This window comes from Eurypyga helias, unplaced genomic scaffold (assembly GCF_000690775.1).
Source record: "Eurypyga helias isolate BGI_N326 unplaced genomic scaffold, ASM69077v1 scaffold6073, whole genome shotgun sequence".
Lineage (NCBI taxonomy): Eukaryota > Metazoa > Chordata > Aves > Eurypygiformes > Eurypygidae > Eurypyga > Eurypyga helias.
The window spans coordinates 32806-52932 of record NW_010241799.1 but is presented as its reverse complement, the minus strand read 5'-3'; the positions used below and the strand labels follow the sequence as shown (position 1 = coordinate 52932).

At 34.2% G+C, this 20127-nt stretch overlaps 1 protein-coding gene across 1 annotated transcript in view; it reads right to left on the bottom strand.

Moving 5' to 3' along the window:
* Positions 1-18678, bottom strand: part of AKAP9 (A kinase (PRKA) anchor protein 9) — an 82601-nt gene extending 63923 nt beyond the window's left edge. The window contains 9 exon segments of the mRNA XM_010148861.1: positions 343-481; positions 2140-2219; positions 3016-3229; positions 4677-7103; positions 7859-8056; positions 8962-9117; positions 11602-11772; positions 12186-12239; positions 18641-18678. Of these exon segments, the coding sequence (XP_010147163.1) occupies positions 343-481; positions 2140-2219; positions 3016-3229; positions 4677-7103; positions 7859-8056; positions 8962-9117; positions 11602-11730 (3343 nt within the window). The 5' untranslated portion in view covers positions 11731-11772; positions 12186-12239; positions 18641-18678.
* Positions 18679-20127: the final 1449 nt, after the last annotated feature.

Genomic DNA, 20127 nt, shown 5'->3' with positions numbered 1-20127 from the left:
TGCAAATTTCGAATGCATTTTAATATTGTATTCATATATATGATTTTTTTGGTAGAGCTGCTAGTTTCTTCTACAAAAGGAGCAGGAAAAAAACCTAACTTTTTTCATAAATTTCCACTATAATAAAAACAGCACAAGAAAATATGCACAACAAAAGTGGTTCAGAATAGTGAAGAAATCTCTAAAGCAGCTATTTAGGCACATTAATTAGCACCTGAACAAGCAATGACATAACCGTCAGTTTGAAATACTTGAAATCAGGTGGTTTTGTTTGTTGGGTGGTGGGTTGTTTTTTTTTTTTTTTTTTTTTTTTAACCCAGCATGATAGTACAATACCATTACCCTGAGCTTGACCTCTGTGTACTGGTAATTCTACACTCAGTTTCTCTCTCACAGCAGCAGGTCTATGGAAAATATGCTGTTCCCTATCACCAACTTCTACAGCAGCGGAAGAATGTTCATTCTGATTGTCACACAAAACCTGCACAACAAATGAAACACAGAAAAAAAGAGGTGAAGAATTGTTTATTGATTCTCAAAGAATATAATATAATTCAGAAAGAAAACATGAAAAAATTATGGCCAAAAAGTAGTGTTCTGTATTATTCTCTACAGAAACGATGACATCGATGTTCTATTGAGTCATAAGAACTTAGACGAACTTTACAACTCCTGATAAAACAAACAGGTGTGGAAAGAGTTTTCAGCTAAAATAAATACAAGTATTTTGGCATGGCTAATATTAAAATCTTGCACAGAAAGACCTCCTTTATTGATGTTGAAAGTAAATTTACTTTGTAAATGTCTCATTCTTTAAAGTGAAATTTTACCTGGAAGTATTTCTTATAGGAGAAATTTGTATCTTTTTAGAACTACAATTCATCTTGTTCTTAAGTACTGAACAAATAGAATAAAAGGGGATGTCAGGAGAAATCTCAAGCAAATCAAACAGAATGACTCATGTTTGTTGGTGCTATGTGGCCAGCAGAACATCTGCCATAATTACAATGAGTAGGTAAAACACATTTATCCATATGGTATCTTAAGATAAATGATAACTGAAAAGAAATGACCTGCTCAGAGCACACAGTGGGACTCTTTATTATAAGTTGAATTTGGTGTTTATTGAGTCCAAAATCTTTAAAAAGTAAAATCATAATTTCTCCAGAAGTTCAGTGGAATTGTACAGATCAGCAGCATTCTTCCCAGCTGTGAAGCAACTAATGAAAAGACTCATTCAGCTGCTACTTTCTCTGAGCTGTCATAGAGTCCTGCTTAATCTCTCCTGTGTAGGCTCTCAACTATAAAAGTTCTGCTACCCACAATCCTTAACGAAAGAAACTTGAAAAAAGTCCAGCAAAGAAGGGGAAAAAACCCTAGCACCAAACCCAACCATTTGAAGTATTTAAGAGTAGAAAACCATGGCTTATAATAAATGGATGAAAGTAGCTTAATTTGTCCAGGTAAGTTTAATAAGTAACATGATTGCTGGACAAAAAGTACCCGTACGGGCCATTGATTACTAGCACTCTACAAAAAATGGTATAGCAAAATATTATTACTGGTGGCTGATACTAGAATACATACTAAAAATAAGCTTCAATTTTTGACTATGATATTTAATTACTGAAAACCATATAGACAGCAATTTTGTTAGATTCTCAGACACAATTTTGTTAGATTCTCAGACATTTAAGTCTTTTAAAGATGCTTGCTTCTCAAGGCACCAAGATGTACTGCAGCTAAGAAAGAAATTACTAATTCATTGCAGATATGAGAGTACGTGTGACATCAGAGTTCTGTTAAATCAAAAACATACAGCCAGAGACATACAGAAAGGAAAAACCATTTCTGAACTAGTAAATATAAGACTAACATCGTATAGAAGATTAAGACTAGGGACAAGACAGAAGAATTGTCTGGACAAGGACATGAAACAGTTTCAGAAAAAAAATACAAAAGCCCTCACAATGTTATTTTGGAAGATCAGGTTTAGCAGTGTCTATTTTGAGATCAATGCAAAGAGAAAAGCTGCAACGAAAACTTGTTAAAAATGATGCAGAGAAATATGGTGACTCACTGTACACAGTTCTTCATTCTCAAAATTTACATTTTAAAAAAGGCTTTTTGCTGTCTTACCTGAGCAAGCTTAGAACATTCTTCAGTTACAGCTTCATTCAGCTTTTCTATAAGTCTTTGTGTAGATCTGACTTCATCATCTATGAATGCAAATTATTCACATTATTTTTAAACACCAGATGCATAACAACTTTTCAAAGGCCTAAATTTCCTGCCCTGTTGAGATTGCTTCTTCAGCTCCTAGAAAGGCATAGTTTTTTGTTGTCCTCTTTCTTGTTCCATCACACAGACAGATTCAATTATTATGATAGAACTGCATGTTTAAGAGGAGTAAGCGGTAAGAAATGGTTTTGTGTGTTAGTGACCTCCTGAAAGCTCAAACTTCACAGAAACATACTGGAGGGCAAAGAACTTATGCCAAAAAATTGCACGAGGGCAAATCATGGCTGACAGAAAAAGTAGGGATAGAAAAACATCGTGATAACTTAAAAGCTCACTGATGCAAAAAGCAGTAACAAAGAAGTAGCAGCAAAGCAGCTTACTTAATGCAGGCAGGGTGTCAATGCAGGAATTAAAAAAACCAGAATGAAACAAGCCCCAGAATATCTTGCTGATGAATTTTCTTATTATTTCAGTAATGAATACAACCTTATAGGTGTATCTATTATATAGTTCTTCACAATTAATTGACCTAATACAAATAGCAAAATGTGAGTTGTAATACTTCCTATGCCTTCTTTTTTTATGTTATTACTTTTTTTTTTTTTAAGTACCCTGAGTAACAGACTACTTGTAACAAACAAATTGGTACAACAAAACATTTCTATAAAACCAATCTATTGGACAGCTACATGCACAAAAACTTGTGCTTGTTTTGTTGTAAAAACACTGTTTTTCATATCAAAAGCTTCACTCCCATAATTCTGGTCAACTTACCTGCTTGTTGAATTTTCAAGGTCTGGAGCTCCAGCTGATGCATTTTTTTAAGATCATTCATCTCTTGTAGATGACTACGAACAAGCTCCTCTTTAAGACTGCAAAGTGCAGTCTCTTTTTCTGCTTTCAGGCACTCACGAACCTGGTCTACATGAGCTGAATAAACCAGGGACAGGCAAATGCGCTGGGCTTCCATCTGTAGCTGTAAATCAGTCTTTAAATAAAACCACATATTTAAAAAAAAAAAAAAATTGAGACACAAGAAAACAAAATAGTCCTGTCTTTGTAAATTTCTGAAGTTCATGATGTGCTAAATGGAATGCCTCTAGTACAGTATATATGGGGTAAATATAAATATACACAGTTTGACACTTCAACTTAAAATAAAAATCAAACTAAAATCAACAAAACTCAATATGCTTAAATTCCTATCTTGCAGCAATAAGAACAATTTCTACCCTGATGGAATGAGAGCAATACCACTACCAACACAGTAAGTTAAGGAAGTTCACTCCATATGCGGAAAAAGACTGTATTATTAGCAGACCTTAAAAAACATTGATTTCCAAGGCTTGTAGTTCTAGTCTGCACTTCTGGGTATGTTACTGCTAACATAACAGTTAGGTTATGTTATTGCTAATATGCCAGTGCTGAGCTATTTAAAGTGCAAGTTTGAAAAGGTTTTTAGACACCTCTGGACCACAATAATTTTTTTAGTTCTATGTCAGGAAATTGCAAAACTCCTATTACATCATCATTAAAAAAAAAAAATTACTACATTATACGCCTGTAGGTCTATTCCAAAAATCTCACAACTGTTTCCAATGTGGTTTTGCTTGTGATTTTATTTCTTAGGATGAATGAACTCCAACACAACATAAAATTAGGCAGTGATGATATTCACTGCTAAGTGGATTGTAGAACACAAAAAACCCAAATCAATCTAAAATAATAGTGGAAGACTAGTTAACATCTATTTCTACAAAAAACTGAGTTGTATATTTCTTGCAGCATGCTACTCAATTTCATTATTGTATATAAATTTCAAGCCAGATTTACAATTCCAGCACCTAATTAAATACTGGCAATTCAATAATTAGCTATTTTTTATTGGCAAATAACATTCCTTTGCATACTACCTGCAATTCATTTACAATACCAAAAAATACAATCAAAATTTCTCAGGCAAAACATAGGGATTGGTTAGAATGACAAGTTAATAAAAGATGACTGAAGAAGTCAAGAGTTTCACTATCTCTTTTGAATTGTTTGAATGAGTACTTAGAGAACTGAAAAGCTAATCACAGATTAAAAAACTATGTCCTGATTAAGTTTTCATCTCAAGTAAGTTAAATGCTGTATCGAAGTGTGAACTGCTCTAGATATCTTTGCCTTAAGTATTGCTGGTGATGCTGTTGATTTAACGTAAGGAAGAGTAACTCTTTCACTGAAAAGTAGCATCCTCATACCCACTGACTATAGTTATCATTCTGGTCATTCATGTAACCACTTTCAACCACTGGCCACACTGCCACACATACAAGACCACACACCTGTGTTTCAAAGCAGCTAACAGGAAAAGTATGATGCAAATTTCAAAGTGCAAGCTCCTACAAATTTCCATAGGTTTATTATTTTCTATACTGCTTTATATGACGTACCTGTTCTGATTTTAAGGCATCCACTTGCTGCTGAAGATTATTATTTTCACTCTGTGTAATGGCTATTACTGATGTTTCATCTGTCAGCCTGTCTGTCGTCCCATGCAAATCTACATGAGACTGCTGTTTCAGTTTCAGTGTTTGCTGAACTTCCTTCCCTTTTGTTAATTCATGACTGACATCTTTACCCAAACCTAGATTTCCACTTATATTTGTTCCTTCATCAACTTCATTCCTTGAACCAGGGGTTTTATTTCTCCTTTCAGATGCTGCAGCAGCAGTCTTGAGAGCTTTTCCTTTAGAGCATTTTGTTTTGGGGTCATTACTGCTACTGTTTCCTCTCTGAGCACGGCTAATTATGAGTTCTAGTTTTTTACATTTTGCTATATTCTGTTCTTTCTCATCATTTAAGGATTTAACTTTTTCATTTAAATGGTAAATTTCACTACACTTTGACTTCAACTGTTCAGAGAGATCAGAAAGTCTCAGGGATAATTCCAGTTTCTCACGCTGGGTAACCTCAAGCTTTTCCATAAGTTCTGTCGCATCTTTCTCTACAACTTCTCCAGCCTCAAATGTGTCTGCCCTGGACACCTTGATTTCTTTACTCCCTTCCAAACCAGAAGTTTTAATTTCATTTAAAACTGGTCTATTGCTTTCTAAGTGTTGAAGTTTTTCATTCAAATCTTTGAGTTTGCTTTTATACTCAGCTTCCTGCTTATTCTTGCTCTCTTCTAACTCCGTTTTTGCTTTCAGAAGACTTGCACATTCTTTCTGCAGCTCTTTATAATTAGCTTCAAGAGTTTTCTCAGTAAATGAAAACGCACTCTTCTGCCTTTCAGTATCCGCTTGGAGTTGACTGGTTTGGTTTTTAAGTTGCTCATTTTCAGTAATTAGATTTTCTACTCTTTTTTGCAAATCCAAAATTTCTGACTTATTGCTAACAATGTTGTTAAAAATGACATTTTCTTCAGAGCTTACAAACATGCTCTTTAATTTCTCTTCCAGGGTTCTGTTTTCCCCCTTAAGAAGGTTATTTTGTGTTTCAAGTTCTGAACATTTTTTTTGAAGGCTATCTTCTCTCTCCCTCATTTGTTCTTGCAACGATTCGGTTTTAAGCTGCAGCTCTTGAATTTCTTGTTCAAGGGTACCTTTTTCTTTTTCCTCTTGCCTAAGCACTTCAATTTCCTTCTGCAGCTCCTGGATTTTAAGCGTCATTTCTTCAGATTTAGAATTTACAATAGACTGCTGTACATCTTTCAGGTTTGAAATCTCCAATATCAACTGATTTTGCTTTATGATTAAGTTGTCCTTTTCACATTGCATGACTTCTATCTTTTTACTCATTTCATTCTGTACCTCATCCAACTGCTGTTTATGGTGCATATTCAAGTTAACTTTGATGCTTTCCATGTTCACCATATGCTCTTTTTCTAAGTCTTCTTTAAGCCTGGAAAGTTCCTCTTCATGACTAAACAGAAGCTTTGTTCTTAGTCTCTCTAATTCTGCTTCTTGAGATTCTGCCATCCTGTCCAAAACTGCATCCTTCTCCCTTTCCAGCATTTCAAGTTTTATTTTGTAATTTGTTACTTCTGCCTCATGCTTTAATTCCAATTCCTTCCTGAATTCAGAGGCAGAAGCCAACTGAGTTTTTAAATCTTCAATCACAAACTGGTATTTTTCAGCTTCACTTAATCTACTTTCCATATCTACTATAGTTTGTTTGGCTCTTTGAACCTGCTCTCTTGAAAAATTCAGTTCTTGGAAAAGATCTTCAATTTTAGTTTGCTGAAGAGACTTCTCTGCTGAAATTACTTCCATCTGCTGTGACAATTCTTGCCTTATTTTTTCCTTTTCATTATCAGCATCTTTCAATTTCACATTCAGTTCATTAATTTTAATATTCATTAAATGCATTTGATCTTTGTTAACATTCTCATGCAAACACAAACTTGAAGTTTTCTCCAATTCTACTTTTTGTTGCAAAAGACGCTGTTCTATTTCCATTGCATGTTGCTTAATTAATTCTTGCTTCATTTGTACAATCTGCTGGCCATGCATTTCATCTAATTCAGCCTGAAGCTGCGCCAGTCTCCTTTGTGTTTCTAATTCCATTCTTTGCACAATGTCAGCTTCAGCCTGGCTGTCTTTATAACATCGTTTCTGCAATTCTTCCACAGTTCCCATTAATTGTTTTATTTCATCAGAACATTGTCTTTCTTTCTGTTTGTAGGTGCTAAGTTCAACTCTCATATTACTTATCTCCTGGTTCTTTAGTGAAATCTGTTCTTTCAATTCTTCAAGTAATTTACTGACATCTGATAGTTTTTCCTTAAGCTGAAACGAATTTTTTTCTTCTTCTCCAAGTTTTGCTTCCAGCTCTTCAACTAATACTTCCTTTTCCTGCAGTTTACTCAAATCTTCTCCCTCATTTCTGCATTTTTCCTTTTAAAAAAAAAAGAGCAAAACTGTGTTCTTACACCATTATCTCAATATATAAGAACATTTATAGACTTAGCTATTTAAATGCAATGCCTTTCTTTAGAAGAATAGTGATGGTTTATAAAAACTAAAAGTAAGTTATTTGTTGACCTGATTTGGAGGTTTTCTATACCTTTGGAATAAGTGACAATCCCTGCCCTTCCCAGCCCCTCTAATAAAATAATAATGAAATCTACATTTTTTTCCAGTTGTCCTCTGATATGTCACAAAAAAAAGTTCAATCTAATAAAAACTTTGTCTTTTGTCACCTTTAATGACATTTAGTCTTTTGAGGTATTTTTAAGATGTTATCCATGAAGGATAATAAAAAATATGTACATGAAGAATCGATTCTTTCCTTATGACAGAAAAGACTGTTCAAGCAAGTTCTTTTAAATATTTTCCTAACAAAATAATCCCATTTAATGAAGGCATTCTAATACACAGTATAGTTTCATAATTTGTTGTAAATATTTCTGCAAGTTTTAAAACATGATACATAATACTGACATAAACATAAAAATTTCTGTTTTAAATTATACACATCTTATCTGTTAGTTAACAGAAGCAGTCTTAAAAAAATTTGTATTTTTGTATGCATTATATGCAGCACATTCGTAATTTGTGCTTTGGCCCTTAAATTTCAAAGACACTACAAAATCCTGAAAAGGAAAAAAAGATCTTTCTAGTAAGGAATATACCATTTCATATGTTGTGATTTTGTCTTGAAGACGTATAATCTGCACTTCAAATTCTTCATTCTTTTTTTGATAATTCTTCAGCAGACATTCTTGTTCTTCTAGCTGTTGCTGATGTGAAAGTATCTGTTGCTTGGCTTGCAATAAATCAGCTGCTGTGCAGCTATGGCTGGTGTTCCTTAGGGCTTCACTTGCCTGCAACTTGAATGTTAAAAAAATAAAACCTAAAATATACCAAGTTTTTCAGAAACAGCTTGGACTACAGAGAGAGTGATCTTTATTTTTTCTTCCACATCACAAGCCCAAAGGCTACTGCAAAATTTTCTGAAGTTCTTTTAGGAAGAACTGAAATATGCTTATTCTTTTGGGATGGCCAACCAATTAAAAAAAAAAAGAAAAATCAATATTAAATTGCTTTATGGTGAGCTAGCACAGGGCAGCAGTCTCAGAAACACTTCTAAGTAGTTGTAATAACTGTCCCCAAAATCAGGTTTTTAATAGAAAAACCTCAAGCTTCAGAATATAATCCACCTGAAGCTGAAAAAAGCTATATAAAGTACTTAAACAGCACAAAATACTACTATATTCAACTGAAATGCTGTAAACTGTAGTCACACAGGTTAACAGTGTCCATATCACCTCAATCACCAGTGCTTTTTAGAACAAATGCTTCCCTGAAACATAACTGTTACCTAAATTATCATCTAACAACATCACAAAAGGCAGGTTTTACCCAAAAATATAGGAAGGACTGAAGCATGAAATGGTGGCCCACGGAAGCTGGTAGCTGTCTATTTTGATTTCAAAGGGAACATTTTTTCCCCTAAGATAACTGCCATCATCCAGTATTTATCAGATGCTATCACCATATACTAGGGAAGAAAACAAATTAATCCTTATTATTTTATAGTGAATTAGTACAATAAAACAGGTACTATAATGATAACTATAGGGCCAGTAAAATGAATACTGATCTATATTAAGAGACCAATTCTTCAAAAATGCACAAAAGATTCTGTGTTTCTGCAGGAAGCAGACATTTTTGGACCCGCCAAAGTAACACCAATTTTCAAACCCAAATAAATACAGGTAGCACTCTAACTTACATGCTGAAACTGAATTTGCAGTTTTTGACTTTGTTCAGTAAGCTCTAAGAACTCCCTCATAGTTTCATCCTTTTCTTTCCGTGCCTGCTGTAGGTTTGTAGTGAGCTGAGTAATAATGTCATCTCTCTTTTTGATAGCAGCTTCAAATTCCTGCAGCTACGAAAGATAAAATTTGAACTATTAGCGCACTTTAAGCCACAGTCAAACACAACCCTACCTTATTCTAGTTAAATAGGAATACCTCATGCCTAACCTCTCCATTTAAAAGATGTCACACAGACCTACTGGATCATAAATGTTTTCACAAACCCTATTTGTAAATACTTCAGAAACAGATTTTATTTTTCCCCTCATGTAACAATGTAAGACCTCTTTATAAAATAGATTTATTGAAGAACAAAATCTGAAGCTTTAGGAACGTTAAATAGATAAATTGCTTTTAAAGTAAAAAGCATGGCCACATAAACAAATCGTTATAAAGAATGCCAGAGTATCTGTTTATAGTGTTTCAGTAATTTTGTACAACTACTCATGTCCACACACTTTTTCCACAATAATTGCAAGTTATATCATCTCTCATTGAAAGTGCAATAAATTGTACTAAAATCATTGTACTAAATAGGTACCATACAGTATCCTACATTGTGAACCCAGAGAAATTATTCATAATTGCATAAGAAAATCAGCTCATCTGCAAAACTGATACAGTGTACTGAATAAATGAATCTTCTGTAATTTGCAATGATGCAGAAATTATAAAAGTACAAAAAAAAATCCATTTGCAAGTGGTTTTTTTTTTTTTTTAGGATTACACCCAGGCATCCAGAAATTAACTGGGACTATTGTTATGTCTAATTATATAAATAGATACCTCACTTTAAAGTCACTTTCTCAGTTTGAAGTCATTCAAGGCTAGTCGATGCTTCATGTGTACATACTGCAAATTGTGTAAACCATTAGTGACCCTCTGTAAGTGTTTACAATGCTCCCAAAAAGAAGCTTCTCCAAGTTAAATGCTGAGTCTTGAAGTAAAATTATAATGCTTCCAGACAAAGATTATTGATGTAGAGGATGACATTATTCAGTGGGACATAAAAAACGGAAGTCCCTTAAACAAGTCAAACTATGCAAAGAATTCTTTCAAAGTTCTTTTCAGAGCACTGCATTGAACTTCTACTTTAAAAGCATGGATGTGTGTTATAATTGAGAAATTAGGAACAGATCAGACACTTTGTGTTGTACCTTCTGCATCAAATTCAGTTATTCAATTTCATTGATCATTTTCAATCCACTCACTGTTATATAATTTTCAACCTTTTTAATTCAATCTTTTTCTTTAACAAGCAGGCAGAACCAGATCACACAAATCTTCTGCACTCCCCTTTTACAATTATTTTGATTCTTCTGAAAAATAAGCTGTATGTATTTCTCAACTGAGATATTATGCACTGGACAACTATCATACAAAAATATGCTGCAACTATTAAAATATTATTGTACCACAGCCTGTTTTAGTGTTTGGTTTTTTTGGGTTTGGGTGGTTTTTTGTTTGGTTGGTTGGTTTGTTTTTTTTGTTTTAGTTTAGTTTAAAAAAAGTAATCATAGCCATTTTAAAAATGCAAACATTTTCACTTTCCCCTTTTTCAGGAAAAACTAACAGTAGTCACAATCATGAGAAACTAAAATTATGGTTATGTTCTTTATTATGCTGTAATATCACTGTTATGTTTAGCACAACAGATATAAGACAGTAAATTAGAAGTCAAGTTTGACTTAAAATGCAACACCTGAGATTCACCAACAGATAAAGGAATGATAAACCACCTCCTCCAGGGCAACCACTTAAAGATCACTCTAACATGGTGCAAAACACAATATTCATTTTCACAGATAAAATACAAATGAAAGAGAAAATTATAATTATGCAATAATAATGAAGGTGAAAATGACTGAATATTAGAGCAATTTTGGTATTCTATAGTACTTTGCAAAAATTAGCAAAACACAATGATGTGACCTCAATCCAAATTGAGAGAGATAAGACACAAAGCATGACAAGCACTGAATTCCGTGCATTGCACCACTTGCTTTAACTGGAAGAATAAGTATTTAACATTCTTTACTTTAGATCCTAACTTTAAATTCCACTGGTAATTCTCAAGGAAGAAATACTTCCCTGTAATCCCAAATTAGTAGATGTTTGTTACAACATTCTAACTGTGAAACCTGACATACAAACACCTTTTTGGTTCAAAGATCAATTCATAGGAAGTAAAACCTGAGGATTTTTTTTATTTTGGAGGAATAGGAAGGTATTTAAGAAATGCAGTCTTTGCACAACTAGAGAAGAATTAAGGCTTGTCTTGAAGAAAATCGTATTTCCCTTCCTAATTTGAAGAAAGTCACTGCAAAGAAGCCTGGGATTTTAGTCACAAAATACAGAGAAAAACGACACACAATGGAAATGCCAGTTGAAGAAACAGAGTACATGGTATGTGATTGAGAGAAATTATGTGTAATTCTATATCACACAGACTGCATTCTGATCAGTTGCCATTAAATATGAACTCTTTTGGGTGATGCTCTGCATTTTTGCATGTAACCAAGTAGCAAATAGAAAGCAACATAAGGTAATTATACCTGTTGCAATCCTTCTGTACCATAGGCTGCCCTCATTTCTTCTAGCTCTCTGTTTAGCTCTTCAATCTCTTGTTGTTTCCCAGCCAATTCATTCTCCATCACCTCTAGCTGCGTATGAGAGTGCTGCATTCCATGCTCAGAACAAATCTCTGCAACTCCAAATTCTTCTTCCTAAATCAATCCAAGTTCCTTAACATGCCATTTTTTATGCTTTATCACAGTAAGCAAACTCAAACATCAAATTCTGTATCAAATGCCACCTTAGTACATTAACATACAATACAACATTGAAGATCTTATTGCCATGGTAACCTCCTTTGTTAGTATAATTCACACCTCAAAAGCACTCACATAAAGCATTTCTGCAAGTTCTGCTTTATAATCTTAGCCAAAATAGAAGTAGTAAATTGTTTTGTGCTTCAAGTTTAATGATACACTGTATTAATATATAACAAACAATGCAGATGCAGAGCACAGCATGCAAAATTAAGTATTAGGCAGCAACATAGTTTCTTTTCCCAAACAAACTGTTTGAGGCTTTTAGTATCAACATTAGTATTCCAATTCAATTTGCAATACTGTACCCTGATTAAGCCTGCAGGTATTGATGTTCTTGTCACAAAACTGCAACCATTTACCTGTATGAAGACAATTTCTACATGCATTATTATTTGAAATAAGGCTTGATTTCTATTTTCCATTCATTTGAATCTTATGTGATGATTCCTGCATACCCATGGGAATTTTCATGCTACAAAAATGTATTTATTTTGAAACATAAAATAGCTTTCTATATAGTAAATTGGATCAAAGTAAGCACAGATAACAGGTAAAACACTGAAAATTGCAAAAATTAATACTACAGTCCAAAACCAAAAAACATACTACGAATTTAAACATGTAGAGAAAACAAAGGAATTCAGTTTTAAAGGTCAGTGCAAAGCTTGAGACTTTAAATTATTAAAATGCAGTACTGTTGCATTTTAAAATACTCATTTAATATTTCTGCATGCTACTTAACATAATTATGCTTTCTAAAAGATATTTATACACCCCAAGATTTACTATTTCTAAAAGTCACCAATCTCTCGATAGTGGATGAAAGGCTGAATCATAAACTCTCATCCTCAATTTGAAGGAATTTCTTACGATTGAAAGGAGCAGAAATTACACATTTGACACAAGGCATTTGAAAAAAAAAAAAATTCCTCGTTTACTCACCTAACACTGCACCCCCTTTCAGCTTCTATGAAAATTTTGGTTCTACAGACTGTGCAAACCAGTAATAATGAATCTCCAAAAAGCAAGCACAAGCCAAAGTAGCAGTTACAGATTTAAAAAAAAAATCCAAATGAAGAGAATATGCTGTGCACTTGTAACAGACAGACAGGCTTTTAAAAGAGCAGACCAGTGTTTTAAGGTGAGAAAGCAAGAACAGCTGTATTTCCCCTCAGAGATGTTTATTACATCAGAGTCTGAAACAAGAATGATGCTAACTAGAGTTGGAAAGGCATCATAGCATTTCAGACCCAAATACTATGTTTACAGCAAAAGAAGCAGCTATACTCAGACATCTGCCATGGTCTAGATCAGCTTTTATTTACAAAGGACTATCATGCCTGAGGAAATCAATAAGTTACCCAACATGGAAGTACACTGTTATAAATGGGATCAATATAGTCATCGGGTTTGGATAAAGATAATGAATATACCTGCATTAGAAAAGAATTTGCAGAGCTCACAAAGTGCCCTTTCGATTCCTGCCTTCCTCAGTTAAAAAAGAAGGTAGTAACCTCTCTGCAGTGTCTTATTATAGAAAGAATAAAGAAAATTGCAGCAAACAGCAGTCCAGGCAACTCACAGAGGCACTGCACCTCGTTTGTGTATTGCCAGATGTTCACCCTGCATTCAGACATACAAGCGTCTACACAGCGCCTGGCACCGATGTCTTTATTCAGGTTTTGGTGCATGTCCCAGACTAATAACACTAGTAATTTAATAGAAACTCTATTATGAAAGACTTCTTTTCTTTTTTTTAACTCCCATTTTATTTAGGCTTAATTGATAAAGATGTAGTGTATAACTCTTGTAATCTACTACAGTAGACATGCTTCTCTTCCTGTGAATCATTTCTGTGTGCAACAATCAAAAGGCTCTTAGATGGTCTATAACAAGAGCTGCTAGGAAAGACATAAAAGACTTGTCTCATTAGATGTTCTGGACTCCTTAGCAGCTGAAATTTCTACAAAAGACCTTTTACTTACAAAAGGGATTTTGCTGCACATATTGAAAACAACTGTGTGGAACTCTGGAAATCCCACCTCATTGCACGGCAGTATAGCTCTTAGACACTGCGGAAGTGAACCACAACAACACAGTAGTCCATGCTGTTTCTCATCTAACACCTTCCCCTTTCAAATGCCTTATGCTTTCTGGTAGTGCAAGCTGAAACTTGACAAGGCCACAGACTGCAGTGTAACCTATGGAAAAGCAGCCAGATCACTGCAGCAGGGTGCTGTGCTGATGCAGAGCATCAGCGAGGCTGGACATTGCAAGCAGCCTGGCAACTTCTGGCATGATAGAAATCCAGCGGAGTCAGAGCAGACAGACAGTTGGGGCTGAGTTACTACAGCCTCAAAATATCTCAATTTAAAATTAATTTTTCATTCATCTGCAATATATGAAGACTGTAGTCCAGATATCAACTTCAGTGTTAACAGATGTCTACACAAGGCCTACTGGACCTCTGTGTTTGTCTCATGGCCCCAGTGGTTTTACCTGTACAGAGATCTTCAGCAAGCCCTGGAACACTATTGGTGTAGGCTCTTATAATTTCTTCTTTTAAAGCTTTGCTGTTCACCTTTAATGCTGAAATGTCCTTATGCCCTAATACCTTACGATGCGCTTATTTACATACCCCAGAAAACAATTAAACATTTAAAGAAACAATCAAATTGCACAGCATTTTAAGATAATGGAAGCAAGGAGTAACAAGAGCTCTGGATATAACTGCATCAGCAAATAACCACAAAGCAAGAAAAAAAAAAATTACAACACATTAGCTATGCAGGAGCAACTGTTCTGGTGAAAAAAAAGACATGAAAATTTGAAGGTTATGGAAGTCCCTCAAAGGACGTTCTATCTGATTTTTCTTCCTTGCTTGTATTTTAAAAATAATTCACAGAAATAGTATTTACTAATATAAAGTAAAATGTAATTTGTAGTCTTTTGGCTAAAAATAAAGGTATAATTTATATTGCATCAGTAAATACAAATGCTTAAGACAAATCCAGAGAAACACATGAAAAAGCAACTTCCACCACTGAATTAAGGCAGAGATTCATGACAATTGCCACCAGAGGTCAGGATTAAATTTAGGAAATACTTATACCCCTTTTAATATTTCTTAGACTTTGGAAGACCTGAAATTGTACCTCAGAAATAGTAGTAGTAATATATGTGTTAACTACTTATAACATTAATGCCAGTACTAGAGATTTCCCTTTATGAACAGCAAATTCATGCTCACAAAATTAATACTTAGACCTCCAACGCTGCCTATCAATGGTCTTAGCCTCTCCGCAATATTCTGGTTATGTCACAACTGACTATATAAAACTTAGGTAATATTAGCTATTAGGGCAAATTGGGAAAATTAATTTCAGTTGTGGGGTTTTGTTTAATGCGCCATAAATGAAAACCATTTTCAGTTTGTGAAATAAATAAATCATATAACTAAGGTTAACAACTTCTGAAGGATAACAATTGATGATTTGCTAAAATATCATGGCTTAACATCTTTTTCTATATATTAATAGCACATAACAGATTATTTCTTTCTGCAGTGGTTAAGGTTGAAATACAGATATTCATTAACATTTAAAAAAAACCCCAACTCTCCATACACTTCATATTAACCACCTCTTCAGAAGAAGACTGCCAATTGGGAAGAGAGTCAATAAGAGAAAAAAATCCCTCAAACAACCAAACCTCAGGTGGAACATGTTTGACTTAAAAAAACAACTTAAAAAAAACACCAAAAATTGTAACTGTTGGAAAAAGCCTAACTTCCCTTAGTTCTGAGTTTACACCATAACTTTAAATAGCTAATCACCATTATCATTTAATTTAATATTGTGCAGGTAGGTCTCATTCTTGCTGAAACAGAGTAATTTGTTACAAAAGGCAAGCTAGTCATATGAAGGATTTATCAGTCTCCAGTTTGGCTACTATCTTCAATAGTGTAGGTATTTAGAAAGGTAGCAGAACAAAATTGAACAAATGACTGTATTTACAATAAAACTCTTTCAAGACAAGAATTCTTACATAAATACACACTGGTTCCTTCAACTTTGGTTAGGCATGTATATTGTACATCTGATAAGTCTCATAAACAGGGAAGTACATGTCACTGAATTTTATCCAATTCTTTAAGAGAAGGGGCTGAAGAATTAAAAACATCTGACTTATTTTACCAATCCCAACAAAATACATTATTTATGCCCTATTTAATTTTGAAGCGTGACAGCCTCAACTTCAACATGTTTCTGTCAAAAAACCCCAATGAAGAATACAGATGTTCTAAACAACGAGGGAAAAGATGGATCAACAATCTTATGTTTCTACAAATAGGTGGTTTCTTGGCATTCCAAAAAGGAGGTCATGTAACTGAAAAAAAGGTAAGCTCAAGATTTCATACAACTTCATAATTATGCTGACACTAAGTTAAATTTTGTCTGTAACACCTTTTTCAAACTGAAAAGGCTTCAGAATGTTTTATTTACAGAGTGGCCATGAATGTAAGTGGAGCTTTTAATAGTAAGTTTAACATTACAGCTGACACAAAATATACAGAAAAGTTCAATTCCTGCAATACACACAATTCCTAAATGTGTTGTTTTCTCATTGCAGATACCAACCAATTGTAATGAACTGGAATTAAAAAGAGCTTATTAAGACAACAACTCTCACTACCTGAGTTTGTTCTTCACCAGACCCAGTATCACGTTACTATTCACAGGTTTTGTGTTGCCTACTTATGCCTTAGAAAATAATTCTCGGGGAGGTAAAAATCTTTTTGCAGGGATGAGAATAAGAATTGCCTAGAAACGCATCTGTTGTTGGAATTTTGAGGAAATCTGCAATTATTTTAAAGGCACATTCAGCAGGCAGTCTGGCTATAATTTTAATGCCTGTAGTATATCAAAAATTGTTCCCTAATATACTAATATATGTTTCAATGAAAATTCATTTTAAAATGAGAGCTTTGAATTTAACTGATACTAACAACAAAACACTAAAAATCAGAACATATTCACAATTATCATAAGGCGTTATGCCAGATCTTTTCTGTATTCTCTCTCCTTGTGCAAAGATGTGTTTTCTACAGCTTTTGCAATCAGTCTCCCACACTGCTTCCTACAACCTCAAAAGTGATCAAAAATTTCTTGGTCATGTTTATTTACATATGTAATACCTCTCATCTGTAAAAATACATCAACACCTATGCCATTGTCAACTGGTTTCAAGGATTCATTCCTCACATACTGCATATTCCATTCAATAGCAATTCATATACCATGGTGATGCATATTCTAAAAAGGTGCAGCAAGGTCACAGCAGTTGTTCAAAAGTGTATTTGCTACACTCTCAATGGCAAACTGTGTGCACATACTGCCCCTCTCATGTTACCATACATAAAGCAAACATACTTTTTGTTCTTTGCTGCTTTAACTCCTTGGACAAAATAAACCACATTTTATCGATGAAATATCGGTAATTTTCTATTCACACAGAGTTGGTGAATAGAAAAGACTGGGAGAAGGAGCAAGTGAAGATAGAATATTTAAGTTGGGAAAGAAAATTCCTTCCAGTTTTCAGGGTATGTGTAGACTGCCTACTGCGGTAACAATTTTGCTTTCGCACCACGCAGTGCGAGAGGTCAGGGACACATTGTCTGGTGCATATACTCCCTTAGGCTTCAAAATAAGCAGCTATAACACTAGTATGGAACTAACAGTTACTCTGAGGTGTAGTCACCTTCCCTTACAAAAGCCTAACTTCAGAGAGGAACAAAGTATTCTATACCAAATTTATTTCAGCAACAGAGACTTATTTGATCACTTCTCTTATTGCCAAGCTTAAGATTCTGGGGTGTGTTTTGCAGAAGCACTTAGCACAGAGATCTGAAAATTAAAACGCAGATAGTCACTACAGAAAGTGAATGTTTGAGACACAAAAAAATAGATTTTTAAACTAGAAACAATATTTATTGTTTCTATGGCTATTTCTTGAAAGCTTGTTCTTGACCCACATTTCTGCATGAGTTAGTTTACTCCTTATAAACATAACAAACCATTTTAGTTGGCGAGACCAAAATTCCATATATGCTACTACCCTTGGCCATGACAGAGAGGAGCAGTAGACACCAGTGTGTGGTGGGTTGACCCTGGCCAGTAGCTAAGACATGCCCACAGTCACTCATTCACTTCCCCATCAGTAGGATGGAGGAGAGAATTGGGAAGGCAAAAGTGAGAAAAACCCATGAGCTGAGATAAAGACAGCTTAATAAGTGAAAGAAAACAAAACCCCCCAGACAACATGCACTGCAAAGGGACTCACCACCTCCCACCACCAGACTGACACCCAGCCAGTTGCTGAGTAATGGCTGCTTTGGAACTCATTATAATGTAATCAACTTGTTAAATAGTTTTACACAGAAAATCAGTAGAAATTATGCACAGACACAACTCCAGTGGCAACAAAAAGCACCAGTACAACTGTAATGACGACACTGTTCCAACAGTTAATATATCTACTGCATTATTGATTACAGTAGCTGTGCCATTACGTAGTTGACATAATGCTTGCTTTAATGGTACATTAATCATACCAGTAATGACATGCAACACCTCTGTCTATAGCACCACGTCTGCGCTTTCTTTCCTTCTCTTTCCAAGAAACAAGGCGCAGCATTGCAGTAAACATGTAAAAGAAAATGTTGGAAGAAAAGTTAGGGAAAGTGTTACTTCAGTCTTACCTCAGAACTGTAATCTTCTACTGTGGTGGAAATTTCACTTTCCGGCTAAAATAAAATATCAAAATATTTACAATGATGACACTCTAAAAATATTAAGACATTTTCCATCTGTTTCAAATGTATTAAAAAATATGAAGGTATACATGAATTTGATTAGTATATAGCAAAGGCCACCTTCATTTCCTTGAAATCCCAGCTTTAAAACAGTTACTTTGCTGTTCAATTATCATCATGGAAACATTATAATTACATGACAAAGTCTTCTAATGAAAATACAACCTGCAGGTACAAAATAATACTTTGGAAATGTAATTTTTTTTTTTCTTTAAAAAGAAATAAGGAGTTCCAAGAAAAGGATTTTTCTCTGATGGATCAATTTTACCTAATTAGGAACTTCATTGGCTTAAGAACATCATCTTATATAGAATGTTATTTTCATACATGCAAGACACTCGTATTCTCCTTCAGCTTCCATGGAAACCAAAGAAAGGTAAAGTGATCAGGAAGAACAATGAAAAAGACTCAGATCTTCTGATCTACTGAATTAGAGCAATTAAAGGAACAAAGCCTTAACAAACTGAGCACAAACATGCCGTGGAAGATGCCTGAACTAAATACAGAGTATCTTGATGAATTACATACAATCTACCAGGTTTGATAATCAAGATATTTGTAGGAAAATACACAAAATATTCAAGTCTATATATAAGGTGAACTACTCGGGAATAAGTAAGTATCCTTCTGAACCTGAAAAGTATTATTTTGATTTATAACAACTTTAGCAAAAATGAAGTGTACTTAATAGGTCTTTTTCAAAATTCACTTACCTCATTACCCAACCTCACATTAAATCATTCCCCATTTTACACTGAATTCTGTCAGGCTTGTTTTCATAGGAACATAGTCAGTTTTGCATCAGTAGACATAAGTAAAATTTGGAACTGTCAACTGTGTTTTATTCTGGGTTGGGTTTTTTTGGTGTTTGGGGTTTTTTTTAATAAATCTGCCACTCAGACCTACTGGAGTTCTGCAGTTTTTGCAATCCCAACATCAACAATTGTATGTATTTTAAATCCAGTGTGTAGCTCCACAATGTATTTAACCTAAAAAAAGGGTGTTATTTTATGTACAAAGTGGAGAAAACTAACCTAAAAAATGAATGTGGAAGCTAAAATTCATGCAGTGTGTACGAATTTAAAAATTAAAGAGCTCCACCCTAAAAATAAGCCACAAACTGAAACAGAACTCAAAATTATGTTTTAATCTATAGGGTGATAAAAGTGTTTCTGCTGTGGAATACACAATTACTTAACAACATTTAATTTTTTGAAATATATTTTAAATCATATTAGATATACTTATATGCATATTTGATTATATTTGCATATAAACCCACAAATTTTACATATTGTTTATAGTCTATGTCCTTGGTCTAGGACAAAGTTCTCCGGAAGAAATAAAATCAGGGAAAACCACGTTGTTATTTA